The sequence below is a fragment of the Mus pahari genome, chromosome 20 (genome assembly GCF_900095145.1).
Source record: "Mus pahari chromosome 20, PAHARI_EIJ_v1.1, whole genome shotgun sequence".
Classification (NCBI taxonomy): Eukaryota; Metazoa; Chordata; class Mammalia; order Rodentia; family Muridae; genus Mus; species Mus pahari.
In genome coordinates, this window is record NC_034609.1 from 6,900,078 (window position 1) to 6,919,785 (window position 19,708).

The 19,708-nt window shown below is 40.1% G+C and overlaps 1 protein-coding gene across 6 annotated transcripts in view; it reads right to left on the reverse strand.

The window, feature by feature from the left end:
- Positions 1–19,708, reverse strand: part of Il15 (interleukin 15) — a 67,214-nt gene that overhangs the window by 5,766 nt on the left and 41,740 nt on the right. For all 6 annotated transcript variants that reach the window (XM_021220641.1, XM_021220643.2, XM_029532331.1 and 3 more), the window contains 3 exons: positions 7,161–7,259; positions 5,924–6,021; positions 4,802–4,886 (listed from right to left, as the gene is read on the reverse strand). In XM_021220641.1, coding sequence (XP_021076300.1) covers positions 4,802–4,886; positions 5,924–6,021; positions 7,161–7,172 — 195 coding nt within the window. In that variant the 5' untranslated portion in view covers positions 7,173–7,259. The remainder of the gene's footprint in view (positions 1–4,801; positions 4,887–5,923; positions 6,022–7,160; positions 7,260–19,708) is intronic.

A 19,708-nucleotide genomic window follows, 5' to 3' on the forward strand; every position in this document is an offset into this window, starting at 1 on the left:
ACACACACACACATATATATATATAATGTTATATATATATATATATATATATATATATATATATATATATATATATATATATAAAACACGGCAGGTACCCAGCATTCTAATGGCACACATTGCAGTGGAACTGTGTCAAAGAACACCACACCCTTCCTACTCACCCCTCCTTTTTCTTAACCCCAAACAACCATCTGTCTTTTTTTTTCTGTAAGTTTATCATCTCTCCAAGGACAAATAGTTGAACCCGTCCAACATGAAGCATTTTTAGACGGGGTTCTTTCACTGCATGGCCGGCTTTCGGGGTATGTGTTTCCTTTCATGTCTTGGCCACATATATCTCTTGATCTACTGGATGGATACACCAAAAGGAATAGCTTGGCAAATAAAAGTGGTGAGAGATTTGTTTTAATCCCAGGGGGAAACTGTCTTTCCCTCACTGGCAAAAGTTTAAGTATTCTAGTAATATTTTTTATTAAGTTGAAGAGGTTGCCCTTTGTTTCTACTCTGCTGAGAAATGTTGTCTTGAAGCAGCTCTACAGTGGTCTGCTGAGGCTGCTATAACAATTTCATGTGTGTTGGATAGCTTAAGTAAAGACATGTGCATTTCTAGAATTCTGAACACAATCGGTCTCAGAGGACGATGTTAGGAATGGTCTCCCAAGACTTCTCACTTTGCCTTATCGACTTCTATCCTATCTTCTGTCTCTTCAGGTCTTCCTCCTGTGGGTACCCTCCTTGGAGCATGGTTTCCTGTCCTTCTAAGGAAACTGGCCATATTGGATTACAATCATCCTAATGGCCCTGTTTTCACTTAAATGGCTCTTTAAAGATCCTCTATCAAAAGACAATCACACAATGGGGCATGGTCAGTCATTAGAAGGGAAGCCCATCCTGTGTAAGAGTTACTGAACTTATCATGTCTTTTCTAAATCAATTGATATGATATGTCAGCCTGAGTTGGCTGATAAGTCTTGAAATAATCAAAAGATTTGCATACCTAGAATAAATTCTAAATTCTATACAGTGATAATATAGAATTCCTTTTATAATACACTGGTAGATCGGATAGGTTAATATTGTACTGAGGAATTTTATACTAAGTACATAAGAATTGCTTATCTTTGGTTCATTTTTTTAAATGTATCTTTATCAAGTTTTCACATCAAGGTAAGATTAGTCTCCTAAATTGAATTAGAGGGACTTGCTTCTTCCTGTGTGCTAAGAAAAGCTGTATACATCATGAGCAATGCTGGACATAGGTTTCAGGATGCTGGAGCAAGGCTAGCTGCTCCTGAGTGTTCTAGGAGGCTCTCCATGGTGATCTGAACAGTGCTGGTTATAGTAACACCTGAACCACCAATCTCATCATTGTTACATTTTGGGGAGTTCATGGTCTTTGAAGAATGTTCCCATTTCCTGTTAATCATTGGTACAGTTATACGACACTGAGGGAAGCAGTGACAAACGTTATCCCCACAGATCCTGTGCCAATCGCCACCAATTCCATCCATGGTGCCTGGTACCATCTCTCTTATTGTTAGATGTTTACAAATTTTATTGATTTTTTTTTCTATTAGTATCTTTACGTTTCATTGATTTGCCCCCTGCCTTCCTGATTTCAGTTTCATTAATGCCTGCTCCCAGATCTACTCTTTCCTTCCTTCTACTCATATTGAATTCACTTTGTGATTCTTCTAATTTGGTGAGACAGAACTCCAGGTGCTGGCTTGATGCTTAGTGCTTTTTCTCTTTTCTAATTCACACCTTGAATTTGGAAAGTTTCCTCACCGTTAGCAGGTCACATTGTAACAGACAGGATCTCATTTTATTCGTGTCTGTGAGGTTGTCTGCATATATTTGGGGATTAGTCTTTGACCCATGAGTTACTTAGAAATATATTGTTTAATTTGCAAATTTGGGGGACTTTCCTGTTGTATCTTTTTATCTCCAGATTGATTCCATTGTGTTCTAAACGTACTTTCTGCACAATCAAAGTTCTGGTGAGTTCAATGCACCTTACTTTATGGCTCAGGAGACATTTAGTCTTGGTGACTTTTCCATGTGAGTTTTTAAGTTTGTTTTGATGCCATTGGGTAGAATGCTTTATGCATAAAGTCAAATCCCATTAATTGTCTTTGTCCAGGTTCCTATGTTTTGGGGACATTTTTACTTAATAGTTTAGTTAGTTATGGGGCAGGAGAAATCCACACTGTAATCATAAATTTGACTGTTTCTCCTTTGAGCTGTTAAATTTTTGTGTCATGAATTTGGAGATTCTGTTGCTTTATGCACATATATTAAAAATCAATGTTTCTTCTTCATGAATTTTCTTTTGTCATTAATGTTGCTCTTGCCATTTGCAGCTCCTTTTTCCATCATGTTGGCTTATCTAATACTAATATAAGACTAATCCTGCTTTTGATTGTGACTTTCCTCTTCTTGGTATGATTAATGATTTTTCCTTGTGCCTGGATATGATGGCTATTATGCTAGGAGACTCTTGTCCTGCTTAACTATTCTATTTTAATATGCATCCAATCACCTATTGAGATGTTTTGTGTTCAGCCTGACTTATTGTTGTGTGCTGTGATTCTAATGGCATCTTAGTTTCAGAACCTCTTCGAAACTTCCACTGTAATTCTCAATCACTGCAATAAGTCACATCTTCAGACCTGGTTACATGATTCATGGGGACAAAATATACCTCTCACGGTTGTCATTTAGGATGAAATTCCTAGTCTTTCTTGATTAGATTGAGCCGAACCTACTACTAGGTCTTCTAGCATCTCTAGGCAGGATCAGATGATCTACAATGCCCAGAAATAAATACCTCATTCTAGGGCTAATGTCACATTGGGTCCCCTTCCTGTAACCCATTTTCCATATAAATAAGTTTCTGATTTGTGAGTTGGAAATTGAATTTATTTTTTTATTCCATTAGTAGTTCCTTGACATTTTTGTACACCAGTTTTGATATTTACTCTCCTTCCAAATCCTTCAATGACCATATGCTTTCCCTACCCACCAAACTTTGTGCCCTCTTCATTTCTTCTTTCTTAATTAAGTATGATCTGTGCTGACCGTATACTCTTATTAGATGTGTGGCCATCCACAGTTGCTAGGTAACCTAACCAGGGACAACACACTTAAAGAAAACTTACTTCCTTTCTTTCAACAACTACTAATTGCCAGTACTTCTTCAGTTGGGAGTGAATTTTATGTTATTTTCCACATTTCATGTTGGGATTTTATTTGACTTGAGATTGTGTGAGTCCGGGGTGTACTGACAAATGTGTATGTGTTCATATGTGCAGCTGCCCTGCTGTGTTAATCACTTTCCTTGGAGTCATCTACTGCCCAGGCTCTAACAATTTTTCCAATACCTCTCATACACAGATAGCTGAGTCTTGGAAAGAGGGCATGTGATACAGAAGTCCCATTTAGGGCTGAGCACTCTGCAGGCTCATATCCTCTGCACCTTGACTGGTTGTGGTCTCTGTGTTAATCACCATCTAGAGCAAAAAGAAGCTTCTGTGATGAGTTTTGGAAAATGTACTAATCTATGGGTACAATGATGTCATTTGGAGTCACTTTTATGCTATGCTTTTAGCAAAGGAATGATAATAGGTTCTACACTAGAGTCCAGGACCTGTCTACACATAGTTCTTAGCTCTGATAAAGGTATAAATCTTAACAGTAATTAGAATTTTAAAACAATGTTTTAGAAGGCTTTGCAATGTTCATATATTTCCTCACAAATATTATTATTTCAAATGGTACTTCATAGTAATTTGTAGAAAAAAAAAACATAAGGCATGCATACTTCATAGCCATTATATGTTTTCTTTCTGGAAAAACAATGATATCAATGACCTGACCCAGGACATGGCCCTATGTGTTACAATCTCAACCTACCATGTGGGATGTAGCTACAATATCAACCTACCATGTGGGATGTAGCTAGTGGCAGGGCTCTTCTGGATAACTAACCACTTTTAGATTGGATTGGAGAACTGTTCTATTGAATATTTTCTCAATATTGATATTTTCTCAATGGCTTTGCTGTCAAATTACCTTCTCAGTATTTATGGTTGTGTTGGTAGACCTGGTATTCATCACCCTTGGTCAGAGGAATTTCTTTTTTTTCCCCAGTAGTAAGCAATCAGTGCTGGGGTATGATTGGTCAAAGTGCTATGAAAAAGAGATTGACTGTTCAGCACTAAATAAGACATTTTTATGAACCCCACTCCTAGTCCTGCCAAGACTCCGGGGATATTGATGAAAAGGATGCAGAAAAAAGTTAAAAACCAGAGGGTAAGAAGAAGTACAATGGAATACTCTCCTCTGGATCCAATGTGGCTGTAAAATGCATGAACTCACAGTACTCTTATCTGCACAGATCTTGTCTGCCAAAATGACAGCTTAAGAGAGGATGTGCTCTCTTGGCCCTGCCCCCGATAACAACCTGTTGGCATGTGATAACTACTAAAAGAAAATTTATTCTTCTCTTTTGTTGGTGTCCCACTCTTATTTTTCTGTTTCAGTGGATAGCAACATGACCATGTACATACTGTTAACATTAATTGGAATTAGTGGATTCTCAAAAAAGCAAGAAATAAAAGATACGAAGTTGGGGTGGACGCAGTGGGGAAATAGAAGAGAGGTCTTAAAAGGAGTAAAATGGGAAGAAGATACAATCATATTTTAATATATATATACATATATATATGAAATTATTGAGAATAAAATTTTAATACAAACAATATATAGTATATATTTTTAAAAAATGTGTACTCACTTGAATAAGGCTTTCAATTTTCTCCAGGTCATATCTTACATCTATCCAGTTGGCCTCTGTTTTAGGGAGAACTACACTGACACAGCTGTAAGAAGACACAAAACCAAGGTCTTTGGAGGAGGGTGTCATTGTCTGACTGAGTAGATAAGCAATGGAAGAGTCAAGATCAATTTTCTTCTCACTAGGAAAATGTCTTATTCTGTCTCTGTACATCTGACAGCCTGGTGTGTGAATGGAAATACCAAAAATACAGTACAATTTTGATAGTCTAAGCTAATTTTAGGAAGACTGTCCAACTTAGTGATCAGAGAAAGGCTAAATGGATAGTTTATAAGTAACCACAGATGTCAGGAGCCATAATGGGTCCAGCTAGTAATTAGCAGGTGATCTTCCTGCGATGGCCTGCTCCAGATTATTACATAATCTGTTTATCACGATGATATTGGGATAGCACCTGATCTGTGCCATAGCTTAATGAATGTTTCTGAATTGATTATTAGTTGTCTAATAGGCTTCATGAAACTTTTAGGGCTACTAAGTAAAATTTTGAACTCTTCACACTTTCTCTTAACAACTGTGAAAGTAAATATCCCTTTTTCACGATGCCCACAGTGATCTCATACTAGGATGATTTCATAATCACTGAAGATTTTGCTAAATACAATATGGGGGATTACAAGTTTATTCACTTTGATTAAAACTCACATTTAATATCCCGAATAAAAGACACATTGATCACGTGACTGTGGAGTGATTCTTAAAGCCCCAGGAAAAACAGTTATTCTAAAAAAGATCAGGAACAAACCATGTCAGCCAATGACAATCTGTCTAGTGAGGACAACTTACATACATGATATCAGTATACGGAATAGTTATAGCAAAAAGCTCAATTGCTTTAGGGGATAGAATACTCATATGGAATACTGCCAAGGTGCTGAAATCCTCAATTAAGGATTCACAAGTCCCCCTAAGCAGCTCCACAGTCACCTGATATCCTACGCTGAAGAGTGAAGACCCATATACAAGGAAACTGAGCATAATACAGTTTCAACATCAAGATATTCAGGGGCGAATGATCGTGGCCACTAACGTGATAATAGCTATGACCAAAGATGAAATTACCCCAAAATGAAGACATGAATGCCAGCCTCGGTTAAAAAGTGACTGTTTAGAAGGAAACACAAGTAGCACGAGATGGATGTATTCCTCATATATGGTTTCTGAAAAACATAAATGTAGACAGTATGGTAAAATATCTCTAGTTAAAAACTATGGAAGACTGAATTTTATTGTATTTTAGGCCCAAAATTATAAAGGTATCATTTCACAATCAATACTCTATGGAAACAGTGAAATTTCAGTGGATCTTCTGTTTTGTTTTATCCTAATATTCAGCTGTGTATGCACAATATCTCCAGTAGCTATTTCTCCAATTGAAGGTCAATGATAAACTGACATTCTTAGTGACTGGCATGTATACCCTTGGGACTATTGAGCTTTTTCTATCATTATCCTTTTCCTCTTACCCTTCTCTCTTTATTAATAGACTACACATTATGTACAGTATAGATTAGTAATGTAACACAATAGCAAGCACACTAATTTTACATTAATTTCATACAAATATATGGAAATTAAAATACATATTATCACATGGAGAAAAACTGGATAAAATTTAAACCAATAAAGGTATTTGGGCCAGGGTTAAGATTGATGTCCTCAGACCTAGGATGAGAGAGACAGAAGCAAGGAATTCTGTAAGCTCAGGACTATCCTGGTTTTTATAGTGAGTTCCAGGTCACCCAAGGCTACATAGTGATGAAATCCTGTCTCAAAAAGAAGTGTATCCTTTTCCATTCTAACAGCTCCTACATGACAACTTTATTCGGTTATTTAGGACCTTATTTGTCTGAGATAGACCCAGTTTTAATTCTCTGACCTGACCCGTCAGTGCTGTCAAAGCTTTTATAGTTGCAGAGAGCAGCGTCAGTCCACACCTCAAACACCAGGAGTCTGTACTCCCTGTAGACTCTGCTGAAAAGATTCCTAACACCAGACCTTGCCCTCCGAGACACGGTGTACAAAGTGAATAGCCATTTAGAGAACAAAAGAGACGAAGTGACGTGTAGTAACACATTAACAATGGCACAAAGAATACAGGCATACTGTTAGTCTTGTTTTCCAAAGCCCATGCTACTTATTTTTAAAATCAAGATAAACCTTGGAGAAACAGACATCTGTCACAGCCAGGGATGTTTAGAGAATAATCATGCTACTTATTATAAAGTAGAACTCAGATTAAGGTGACCTTATAAGAAAAGCCATATGCTATTTTTGTCTGCTTTTTTTTTTTCCTTACCAAAATTTTCATTACTTAATGCCCAGGTAAGTGTTTCAGTGTTGAAGGTGAGCTGGCTATGGCGATGGGCTTCCAGCTGCCATCCATCCAGAACACCTCCTGCAACACAACAGAGGTGAAGGATGGTTATCAAAACACAAGCAAGTAAGCCAGAAGCAGATAGAGAAAGGCCTGGAGCTTATGCAACATCTGCTTTTCATAAGGTAGGTGTCTTAGTCAGGGTTTCTATTCCTGCACAACATCATGACCAAGAAGCAAGTTGGGGAGGAAAGGGTTTATTCAGCTTACATTTTCCACACTGCTGTTTATCACCAAAGGAAGTCAGGACTGGAACTCAAGCAGGTCAGAAAACAGGAGCTGATGCAGAGGCCATGGAGGGATGTTCTTTACTGGCTTGCTTCCACTGGCTTGCTCATCCTGCTCTCTTATAGAACCAAGACTACCATCCCAGAGATGGCACCACCCACAAGAGGCCCTCCCCACTTGATCACTAATTGAGAAAATGCCTTACAGCTGGATCTCATGGAGGCATTTCCCCAACTAAAGCTCCTTTCTCTGTGATAACTCCAGCCTGTGTCAAGTTGACACAAAATTAGCCAGTACAGTAGGCTATACGTTCCTTAAAACACGCATCAGATTTAGCCCTTCTGAGAGCATCATTTGAAAAATCTGATCTGGTGTCACAGAAATCCCATGACTTTCAGGACTAAAAACCAGCTTTGTCGGAATAAAAGAACAAAGCCATTATTTCACACAGTGTCCCAGATCTGACAGGTTTCAGGGCCATCTCAATCAAATACAAAGACTCACATAACCACCAACAGATAGTCAAATTTACAACAACAGCCACATCTACAGGCTTCACATAGATGTCTTAGGTGTGCCCTTTAAAATAACTTTTAATGAGAACACCATTTGTGAATTTCCTATATAACAAAATTTTATTTCTTCTAAACCAAAACAGGGGAACATATGAAGGTTAAACACTCCCATTAAACTCCATTTCATTAAAATATTCAGAATCAAAATATCTTAAATATAGATAGTCTTGCTGTCAAAAATGATACACACTAGTAGACCTCACCAATGAAAATATCAAGGTTTGGTGCTTCACTGATATAATTTATCACAATCAATTATCGAAATATTTTACATATTTCAGATGTTTCCTAATATTCAAATATTTGCTATAAATTATGTGCAATGTATTACTCTTAATTTTTACATTTAGTGTGTGTGTGTGTGTGTGTGTGTGTGTGTATTATGTGTGTCTGTGAGTGTATGATCATGCACATGCCATGGTACACGTGTGGAAGTCAAAGAACCAATTGTGAGAGTTCCTGCCCTCCTTTCACCACTTGGGGATAAAGGATCAAACTTAGGCCATGAGACTTGGCAGCAAGGACTCTTACCTACTAAGTCATCTTGCCATCTCGTTTACTCTCTACAGTGTATATTATATCATTCTTAAAAGAAAATAAACCTAACATTTACCAGGGTATAAAACAGGATACTAGACTGTGTGGCTAGTACAATGCTTCCATGAAGTCTTGACCCCATGTTCCCTGTGACACTGGCCTTAGCCTTCCCCCTCCAGCAGTGGTTCATTTATTAAACAGAAAGGCTGGTTTATACCTATGGCTGATGTTTGTCCCTAAAGCCTAAGACCCCTGAGCCCACGATGGAAAGCATATGCAGCAAAGACTCGAGAGTCAGCCACGTTTTCCCACTCAGCCCACAATGACCTTTGTGAGGTCTGTTCTTAACTGCCTTGCTTTCATTTCGGTAAAGCTTGATTAACTTTTCCTCAGGCCAACTTGCATTCTTTGTCTGGAAAAGTGTTCTGACTGTAGTCTTTTTGCTAAGGACCATGGCTTTCCAGTTCGCTGGTAACAAGAGCCTGTTATGTTATCTCTGTGTTATGTCTGTGTATGCTCCAGGCACGGCCACCCACGAGTGACAGATGACCTGGAATAGGCAGAGAAATGGATTAAAATTTGCGTAGGACAAGTAAGCACAGACCAGACAGGAGCAGGGAACTTGGAAATATTAAGGGCAGTGGAATGTGAAGCACGAGCTATTCGTTCTCTACATTGCAGGTCTTTATAGCAAAGTGTTATTTTAACCCTACCTTGAGACATGGGCAGATGTTAGCCATGAGTGAGGACTGAAATAGTGTGAAGGTGGGGAAAGCACCTGAGTAAGACTATGTCCACCCCAGCAGTGTATTTACAGCAGAAAAGTAGGAGATAACAACGGTGGGCACGTTATCACTACTGTACAAATTAATTTTCTACCAAGGGCCAGGTAATAAGTAGCTCATTCATTGAAAGTCCTATAGTTTTTCTTGTAATTACATCAATGTCCACTATAGCTTGAAAGAGGCTCCAGATGATGAATGGGGTGGGCTGCATCTCAGTTCAGCTTCATCATCCAAATAGGTGGCTGGTGCCTCCCACTTACCAACTGAGAAAACAGATCTTCAGACAAGCAAGTATTTGTTTTGCTGATGACATCTGGCGTCTATGCATCCCTTACTCCAGCTTCACTTAATCACAGCTGAGAGAGTTGTATCTTTAGTTGTCTTGCACCTCATAGTGGCAGTTTTTCAGTAATTGGCAGTCTTCCAGCTGCCCTTGGAAGGCGTTAGTGGAACTCTACAGGAGTCTCATCCAGTTCCCATCAGAACGAGTTGTTATGAAAATGCCAACCCATATTACTCTCTCACCAGGTGCTCTCTCCTTCTTGTGTGTACCTTCACCATGAGAAGCCACATACACCCCAATGGCACTGCAACCAAGTGACACAATGAGGTCACTTGGTGTTGTCCAACAAAATGCATTAAATATGCCTCTTTCCTTTAGAGGTGTCCGGCTTCAAGGATGTTAAATCTTACAGTTTGCCACAAGATAACAACAAATGACCAGTTAAGATGTTCAATGTTTTTTTATATGTCATCTCTATAAAGATATGCAGGCCTACACACATAATTTCAATCTTAACTTGGGATCCTCTTTCTTAGAGATCTGTGCAGTTCACTCTTGGTTATCAATTTGATTAACCTGCAACCAGTTAAGAAAAATGCCTACGGAGGGTCTGGGTGGTTGTTTCCTGTAAGGAGAAGTGGGGAAGTTAGACTAGCATACATCTCTGGGGTGGCTCTGAGGGAAAGCTGCTTTTTGCCTGCTTGCCTTCTGCCCCTGCTGGTGAACACATTTACTCTACTGTTGCCATTGCTGCTGTCATCCTTCCATGACTCTGGATGAGGCTTCTTCAGTTTTCCAACATGGACTCAAAAGGAACGCTCCAGACCTTCATTACTAGATCAGCACTTCAGAGGCATGTGGTCTGACCATGGCTACCTCTCAGTGTGCAGGGTCCATTGAACTCCCTGCTCCTAAGTGTAAAAGCCAAGCTGGTAACTCTCCTTTGTAATAGTGAGTTATTCTATCGGTTCTGTTCTGTACAGAAATCAGGTGACGCCAGATCCCAAACACTGCAGAAATGCAGGCCCATGGACCACATTCCTCATGTGCTACTACTGCCTAGGCATGTCCCCAAGCATCTCAGAGCAAAGACCTGCCTCCCAACTCTGTGCCACATCTGGTCTTCTACCATTTTCCTCCCTCTTCTCAGGTATAATCACTACCACAGTGGATTAAATTTGTTATGAAGAGAACAATAAACTGTATACAATATAAAAATTACATCTGAATGAGCATGCAATAAAATTTCATGGGCAGAGGGAGAAGCAACTTTACCGTGGCACAAGAATAATAAGTGATATCAAATACAGGTTTCCAAAAGAGAGGATGCTTTGGAGTCAAGTGGCTGTATGAGGGAACAAACTTTGCATAGAAGCGAAGAGGTTAGTTCGTGAAACCACTTCACCGTGAGACTCCTCGAGTGATGCCGCTCTCTGAAGAGACACTGGTGGAAGTCAAGAGATATAGTTGTAGAAGCATGGTGCCAGGTTGCCTGTGACCTTCACAAACAACCTGCAGACTCTGACTGAGTATAGTAGACAGTGAAAACCCTGCGATCCTTAAACAGTGATGCTGAACATCAGTTGCCTGTGATAGGAATTCAATGCGGTATTTTAATAGTTCATCTATAATAAAAACACAGACCAGAAGTTTACTTCTCAGACAACCTGTGGCTCTAAAACAATAAACAGCCCTTGTACTTGAATGAGTTCTTTTACAACTCCTGGTTATCCATGCTCACTCTCCAGGGGAGGAGAACCTGTCATTTCTGAAAATGAGTGTAGTTGAGTGCATGTGGAGGTTACATGGTAATGGTTAACTAGTGAATACAGGGCTGTTCTCTCCATGGCCTCTCTCCGTTCCTCACACAGACCCCGCAGACCCTCTATTGGGATGGCTTTTGATCATTGCCTCCATGTCTGAATTTCCAAACATCTCCTGTATCCTATGTTCCTGCACTTTGACCTCCACACTGAAGTTTAACATTAATCTCTCCATTATTGTTGGTAATTTAGAAATCAAAATAAAAAGAGATTTGTCTGAAAATTTCTTATAAGGCCTCTCCTCCTAAAGCTCTCTTTTGTGTCTCCACCATTACCTTATCATTTTTATAAAACTGTTACTATAAGAACCAAACAAGGAAAACCTGGTATGGGTTCCTACATGTTCCTGTTCCTGCAGACTTATATCAAGATACAAATATCTTGATATCTTGATATCTTGATATCAAGATATCTTGATATCTTGATACAAAACCCTACTAATAGTGATACTCAAGTTTCTTTTATATGATGGGAGAGTACTTGCTCATATTTTAAAATGTCTCTAAATTACTCAGAGTACCAAATTCAGTATAAATGTTATAGAAATGAATACACTAATGGTCAAGAAATAATGACAAAGAAAAACAAATCTGTGCATGGCCAGTGTGCTAGTTTGAATATGCTTGGCCCAGGGAGTGGCACTATTAGGGGTTATGGCCTTGTTGGAATAGGTGTGGCCTTGTTGGAAGAAGTGTGTCACTGTGGGCGTGGGCTTTAAGATCCTCATCCTAGGTTCCTGGAAGTTAGTCTTCTGTTTGCCTTCAGATGAAACTGTAGAACTCTCAGCTCCTGCTACACCATGCCTGCCTGGATGCTGCCATGCTCCCACCTTGATGATACTGGACTGAACCTCTGAACCTGTAAGCCAGGCCTAGTTAAATGTTGTCCTTAGAAGACTTGCCTTGGTTATCATGGCTTTCACAGCAATAAGACCCTAACTAAGACAGTCAGATTTTCCTGCCAAATCTATTTGATCTGTGATTATTGAATCATGGTGTTGAAAGGGCCAACATTCCATGGCAAGTGGGAAGTGAGCCAGAAATTCTTTTAGTACTTGAGTAACTCTTTCCAGCTTCCTACAGTGATAAACAACCTAGAATAGGGAGAATCTGCACTCCACACTAACAATAGTAATTACACCACATTGTCCACAACCCCTAACTTCTCAGAACTTTCCGGTATTGACTTTGCACTCTGAATGGGACATTGTGCAGAAGAAAGGAGTCAGACCCAGAACCTCTATATGAATCTGCACAACTAGCCACTGAGTCCTGATTCCAGAAACGATACTTCTGAGAAATATATTCTAACCAGAAATGTGTGATTACGACGGCTTTGATCAAATGTTTGATGGGGAAAAGATAATTCTTGATTAAAAAAAAAATTATGTGGAGAACTCAATTACCAATATTTTCCACAGTTATATGGTCTAACAAGGCTGGAGAGATGGCTCAGCGGTTAAGAACACTGGTTGTTCTTCTAGAGGCCCTGAGTTCAATTCCCAGCAACCACGTGGTGACTCACAACTATCTGTAATGGAATCGGATTCCCTCTTTTGGCACACAGGTGTACATGTAGATCGAGCACTCATATACATTAAAAATAAATCAATAAATAAACAAATAAATAAATCCTGGGGCTTAGATTGTGTAATGAGAAAACTGACTCTAAGTTGTTCTCTGGCCCACAGTGACACACTTCTTCCAACAAGGCCATACCTACTCCACAGCTCCATAAGCTCCTGGGATACATGTCTCATGGGCACACAAATAAATAAATGTTGTCTAGCAAAACTAGAAAAAAATAGCCATTGTTAAATATTTCCCAGATTTTACATTTTCTTTTAAAAATCATACTATAATTGAAAAAAATTAGTTTTAATTATGTACAAGCGTATATGAATGCAGTACCGGAAGAGGCCAGAAGATGGCATCAGATCCAGCAAAATTTAAGTTAACGATGGCTATGAGCACCTGACCTGGGTGTAGGGAACCAAATGTGGGTCCTCTGCCAGAGCAGCAAGTGCTCTCAGCTTCTGAGCCATCGCTCCGGTTTCCCCACCCCTCACGACACACACCACAATATTAGAAGTACATAAGCAAACGGCACATCTGAGTATTGGTTTATTAGTGACTTATATGTGGTGGTAATAAATAACCACTTTTACTTTTGTTAGCATCTGAACAAATATTCAGACAACTACAACTTAGCAAAGTGTTTTTAAAAGGGAAAGTACACCCAAGAGCAAAGTCTCACATTAATAACCTCTTCCGTACAGAAGAACAGTTTTATTGTTCCGAGGCTGACTGTTTAGAATTGGGGGAAAAAAAAAAAAAGTCTGCAAGATTCATATCTCATTTGATTTTGGTTCAATAAATTTTTATATTAAATTGAAGTTTGTGGACAGTATACTGCCAGCAAACAATGACACTTGCCCTCAGCATCCACACAACGGATCGATATTGGAGAATGGTACTCTGCCTACAGAAAAATCTCCTTGCACTAACAGCCCTCATTCAAGCTCCAAATGACTCGGCCGGAGCATGCACGGGAACGGAACACTGCATGCACAAACAGCAAAAGAGCCTTCTGGAACAGTTAGGAACCACTCAAGTGCTTGTCTTGCTTTGGGAGAAGTGATTTCACAGCTTCCAGACAACATAAAACTTATAAAGGGGTGAAAGACTTGGTACGAATCAGGTTTCCCCAGCCTAGCCCTTCATTCACTCAGGACTGTGACCAACTGAAAGCTTATCAAGCAAGCGACAAGAGGAAAAATGAAAGTGTGTTTCCTGGCCATAGATAGCGTTTGAGCGTCAGCACTGCTCGTGGCGTGGATACACAAGGAAACAGCATGTTGGGGTCACTAATTACTCTTGACTTAGTTTCTTAATTTTAAAGAGAAATGCCTCTGTTGTTAGGTTGCCTTTTGAACAGTAAGTGCCCTGGATGGTTTTGTGTCACCTTGACATAAGCTAGAGTTATCAGAGAGCAAGGAACCTCAGCTAAACAAATGCCTCCATAAGATCAGAATGTAGGCAAACCTGTAGGGCATCTTCTTAATTAGTGATTGATGGAGGAGGCCCCAGTCCAGTGTGAGTGGTGCTACCCATAGACTGGTGAACCTGGGTTCAATGAGAACACAGGATGAGCAAGCCATTAACAGACCTCTTCCATGGCCTCTACATCAGTTCCCACCTTCAGGTTCCTGCCTGGCTTTGAGCTCCTGCCTTGGTTTCCCTCCGTGGACTGTGATTCGGGATATGTAAGCCAAAGAAACCCTTTCCTCTAGGAGTTTCTTTTGGTCATGATGTTACATCCCAGAAATAGTAACCATAGCTAAGACACCAAGCAATCTGTTTCCAGACCAAATGAAAGATTACTAAGACTCATGCTATCCTTTGAAAACATTTCTGCTCCTTTTTTATAGAAGTTAATCAAACATGCCAACTGCCAAGGAAAACTGAAGGGAATAAAATGTTTCATGACTTGTTTTATAGAAGAGTTTAAAGCATCAATACAAAACTGTTTGAGGGAAGAGAAGAAGAAAAGTAAGGAGGGGGGAGTAGGAGAGAGTAAGAAAGGAAGATAAGAAGAGAGAGAGGGAAGGAAGGAAGAAGGAAGGGAAGGAGGGAGGGCAGAGAGTAAGAGAGGAAGGAAGAGAGAGAAAGAGAGAGGAAGAAAGGACAGAAGGTAGGAAGAGAGGGAAAGAAGGAAGGTAAAAGAAAGGGAAGGAGGAAGGGAGGGAGAGAGGGAGGGAGGGAAAAAGGAAGGGAGGGAAAGAGAAAGGAAGAGAGGGAGAGGAAGGAAGAGAGAGGAGAGAGGAGGAAAGGACGGAAGGTAGGAAAAGAGGGAAGGAAAGTAAAGAAAGGGAAGGAGAGAAGGGGGAAGGAAAGGAACGATGTTGTAACGGACATAGACACTTGGTCATACATCATTGGATTAGTATATAACATAACCACTATGTGGCTGAACTGTAGGACATCAGGTTTGCAGTGGCTCATCCAGATATCACCAGTGCCAGCATGCAAGAGATCAAAGCTGTGGCCATGTGAGGTCAAGAGAGGGTCTGTGAGATGTATCTTGAAGTAAGAGTGGAGCATGATTTTGTGTGTGAGAGACAGGGAGTGACAGTGCAAGGAAGCCTGGGCCCGAGCATAGGCATCTGGACCCACATGCTTATTGGGAAGGTTGTGGATTTTTTTTTTTTTTAAAGAATGAAAATGTTAGAACAAGAATTTGTAACATGGAAGAATTGAAATGAGATTAGATTTGCCAGAGTGAAATAATCTCCAAGCCACCTGATAGATATTGAGGACTGTCTCATATGAAGCACGTCTCAGCAGCTAGGTCTGGAGTCAAAGGGAGACCTGTTAAATGATACTTGGTTGTTGTCATTTCAAATGTCCAAGGAAGACACCCAAAAGGCTTGGTGGGTTTCCAAGTACAGGGAGGAGAGGTACATGAACTGTGTTACTCTTTCCTACAAGAGGCTGGTGGGGAAACAGTTCAGAGAGAGAACAGTGGGTGCTAAGATGAAGGCTATGTCCAAGTACCCAAGTCAAACACGCCCTCAGTAAAAGTAGCTCGGGGAGCTTTGTTAGTTCATCAGTAGCAAACAGGACGGCAACACAGAAAGATGCTTTCCGATCAAATTTTATGAAAGCTTACTTTATAGCCAAGGCATAAAGCCATCTCCAGGAGGCAGCTTTACAACAATGCTTCCCAGCAGCCGTCTTACAAGTCTCAGATAGTTTGAACAAAAGAAACAAAACCAGTGACATAATATTTACCCCATAAAAGGAAGCTCAGAGACAGGGACGGCACAGTTCTGGGCATGGTACTGGTGGCCTGTCACTCCCTGTCACACACAGAGTCCTGCTCCTCCCTCCAGCTACAATAAGGAACGGCTATCAAGCTGGAAAACCAACACATCAGCTCCCAAAGCACATGGCCTCCATGGTTCCCCCTAACAGAACCCTACAGCTTTATGAAGCCCCCGCGCTGACAGAACAGCAATGGAAACAGGAAATAAAACCAAAATGAAAACATAAACAGCTGTTTCCCTTGCACTGTGGCAACACTGCAAATATAGAGCAGTATCCGTGCCTGCCTGGTGGAGGGTTCTTTTGAATTCTTTGGGACACCAAATGGGAATGCAAATAGATTCATTCTCTGTTGGTTGTTATTGTCCTAATTTTATTGCCAGGAAAAAAAATTTTTTTCCCTATGTGCATGTTACCCTTAATAGCCTCTCTTCCGGGGAGAGAAGTTATAGCTTAGGCCCAATTTATAATTTTACTGTTCATTTCATTTCCTTTAACGCTTTAAAATGTTATGTGAAGGCTCTGACTTGTCAAAACTGAGCCATCCATTTCAGGCATAACCCATCAAAATGACAACACAAGCAGTTCTCATAATCTACAACAGAGAAAAAGGCAAACCCGATGTTTTGGAAGAGAGTGTTTGTCCACACTAACTACTCTGCACTATCATGTTTGACATTCATGTGTTATTTTAATAATCTGTGCTGGACAGCAGAAATATCTGTGCCTCATTTAAAATGCTACCAAGGATAAAGTTGTTTTTTTTAAGTAGCATTTGAGATGAGTATACTTCTGGCTCAAAGAATAAAGGAAGATGTCTTTGAGAATACAAAAGCCTTTTATTTCCAAAGAAAAAAAAATCTCCCTAGAGCTTCCCCACAGCCGGTCCTACAGACTTTCCACTAGGCTTTGCTTGAACGTGGACACAAGTGCACACACATGGAATTACATTTTCCTCTGTTTACAAGATCCAGGAAATGAATTCTTAGTAGTCAAGCCCAACTCAAGCACATCATGAATGATACTTGTATCATTTTTGGAATTTTTGAACTATGTATGTTTATAAGCATGAATGCTGCAGCCCAGTGATGGCTATTGGCTTGCCCCTAGTGAGTTGCCAAGTAAACGAGCTTTAAGCTGTTTAGCCCATAATCCACACCATTCGAAACACACAGAAAGTGATTACAGTCTGTCAGTGGACTCTCTGGGTTGAACTCTGGCCTGGTGAATGTCAGGAGAGAAGGTGACGCCCTGGGTATTCAGCATGGAGACAAAGAAGCTGTCAACTAAGAAGGCAATGGTTCTATCAAAGTGCTATATTCTAGACGTCCAAGAGATGCACGTCATCTTTATCCTATTTAAAATCAGTGGAATGACCCTTGTATCAGCTTCTCCTTTGTGGGGACACTAAATCTGTTCGTGTATATGTTTGTGATCTCTAGTTAATCATCCGTGGGTATTGTATTGTCCTGGATGTAATTTCCCTTTTCTCTTTCTTCTTTATCTTTGTTATCTCGTGTGTGTGTGTGTGTGTGTGTGTGTGTGTGTGTGTGTGTGTGTGTGTGTGTGTGTTAAGACAGGGTCTCATTCTGTAGCCACACTGGCCTGTAACTCACTAAGAAGCTTAAACCAAGAACAAGCCTCCTGACTCAGGTGCCCAAGTCCTTGGATGACAAGCATGAGTCATGCACGATGCCTTCGTGGCTTTTTCTCAGTTGATTTTGCATCTTTTGCCATTCCCCTGATGTCTTATTATGAGACTCAAAGACATTTAACACAATTAACTGGGGAAAAGGCAAGCAAGTATAAAAACTGTAATGTCCATGGGCATTTGGACATGATACTAGTTAACCAAACTTCTTCAGTGGGTTTACGAGACAGAGGGGAGAAGGCAGCATCGAGGCAGGTGATAAAATAGGGCAGATTACACTAACAAACACAAGCACAAATCAAAAATTATGTAGAGCATAACGAAACATCATTTACGCACTGCTTGACCATCTGGACTTGCTGTTTTATGGGACAAGGGGGTGAGAACTTGTGCTTGAGCCCTCTGAGGTGGCACTTTTTATAGCAGTATTTGAGACCCACACAGACTGGCTGTACAGCGATATGGCTGCTTTCCATAAAGCCCATCCATAGAAATCAAGCCCTGAAATGAATGTTGTGTAAGGACAAAGCCCCAGAGTTCAGTCGGCTGCAGGCTTGCTGACATCAATTCTGCCAATTCCTTGTGATTTGTAAATTTATGCTTCTCCCTTCAAGTGGGAGTATGACAGGGGGCAGATGTGTGTTGAGATATCATCCCTCTTCTGTGGTGGGTCACCATGACTATATTGTGGCATACTGAATGACTTACCAGAGATGTTACTGAGCACAAACATCAAATATGACATTAGTCATAAAGAAGAGAGAGAGGGGGGAGAGGGAGGGAGGGAGAGAGAGAGAGGAGGGGGGAGGAGAGGGAGAGAAGGAGAAGGAGAAGGAGAAAGAGCTGGTGGAAAGGGGGGAACGACAGCCAGAAATTATGAGAAAAATTAGACTTAAAATTATGTATACTATATAAATCACCAATGGCTTGAGAAGGATGAGAGCTACGCAACACAGCATCCATGTTTCCAGCATGATAAGCAGCTTTTGCTGATAGTCAGGGAGGAAATATCAGCCTCCTTCCTAACCTACAAAGACTGAATTCTGACAACAAACTGTAATAAGCCAGGCAATGGACTCCTTCTAGCATCTCCAGATAAGAGCTTCCCTGGTAAATGACTTCTTTTCTACCTAATGAGACTCTCAAAAAAATATCCAATTGAACTTGACACCCATGTAAACTGTGACTCTATTGAAGATGCTGCTTTAAGCCTCTTTGGTCATGACTTCTTACACAGCAATAGAGAGGTAATTTATAGAGAAATGTGTTTCACTGCAGGCATTGTTGAAAATAGATATATACTAAACATTATGTTTATCTATTTTATACATATATATACACACATATATATAGTATAGTTGTCTTAAATAATTTTAATAGGAAGTATTGAGACTACATATGCAATCAATCTAGAGCAGGTTTTTTGGGTAATAGTTATTTTTAATGTGTTTTTCTTTTATTTTTGAGGTTATATCATTTATCCTTTCCCATCCTCCCTCAGCCCTTCTATACACTCCTCGTGCTCTCTCTCAAAGTCATGATCTTTTTTCATTAATTGTCATTGCAGGCACACACACACACACACACACACACACAGATGCAGATGCACAGACACACACACACACACACACACACACACACACACACACAAATATATATTATAGAATATAACCTCCTCAGTCTGTCTAATGTTACTTGTATGCATGTCTTCATTACTAACCATCTGGTGTTGGGTAACCATTATTGTGCTCTTCCCTGGAGA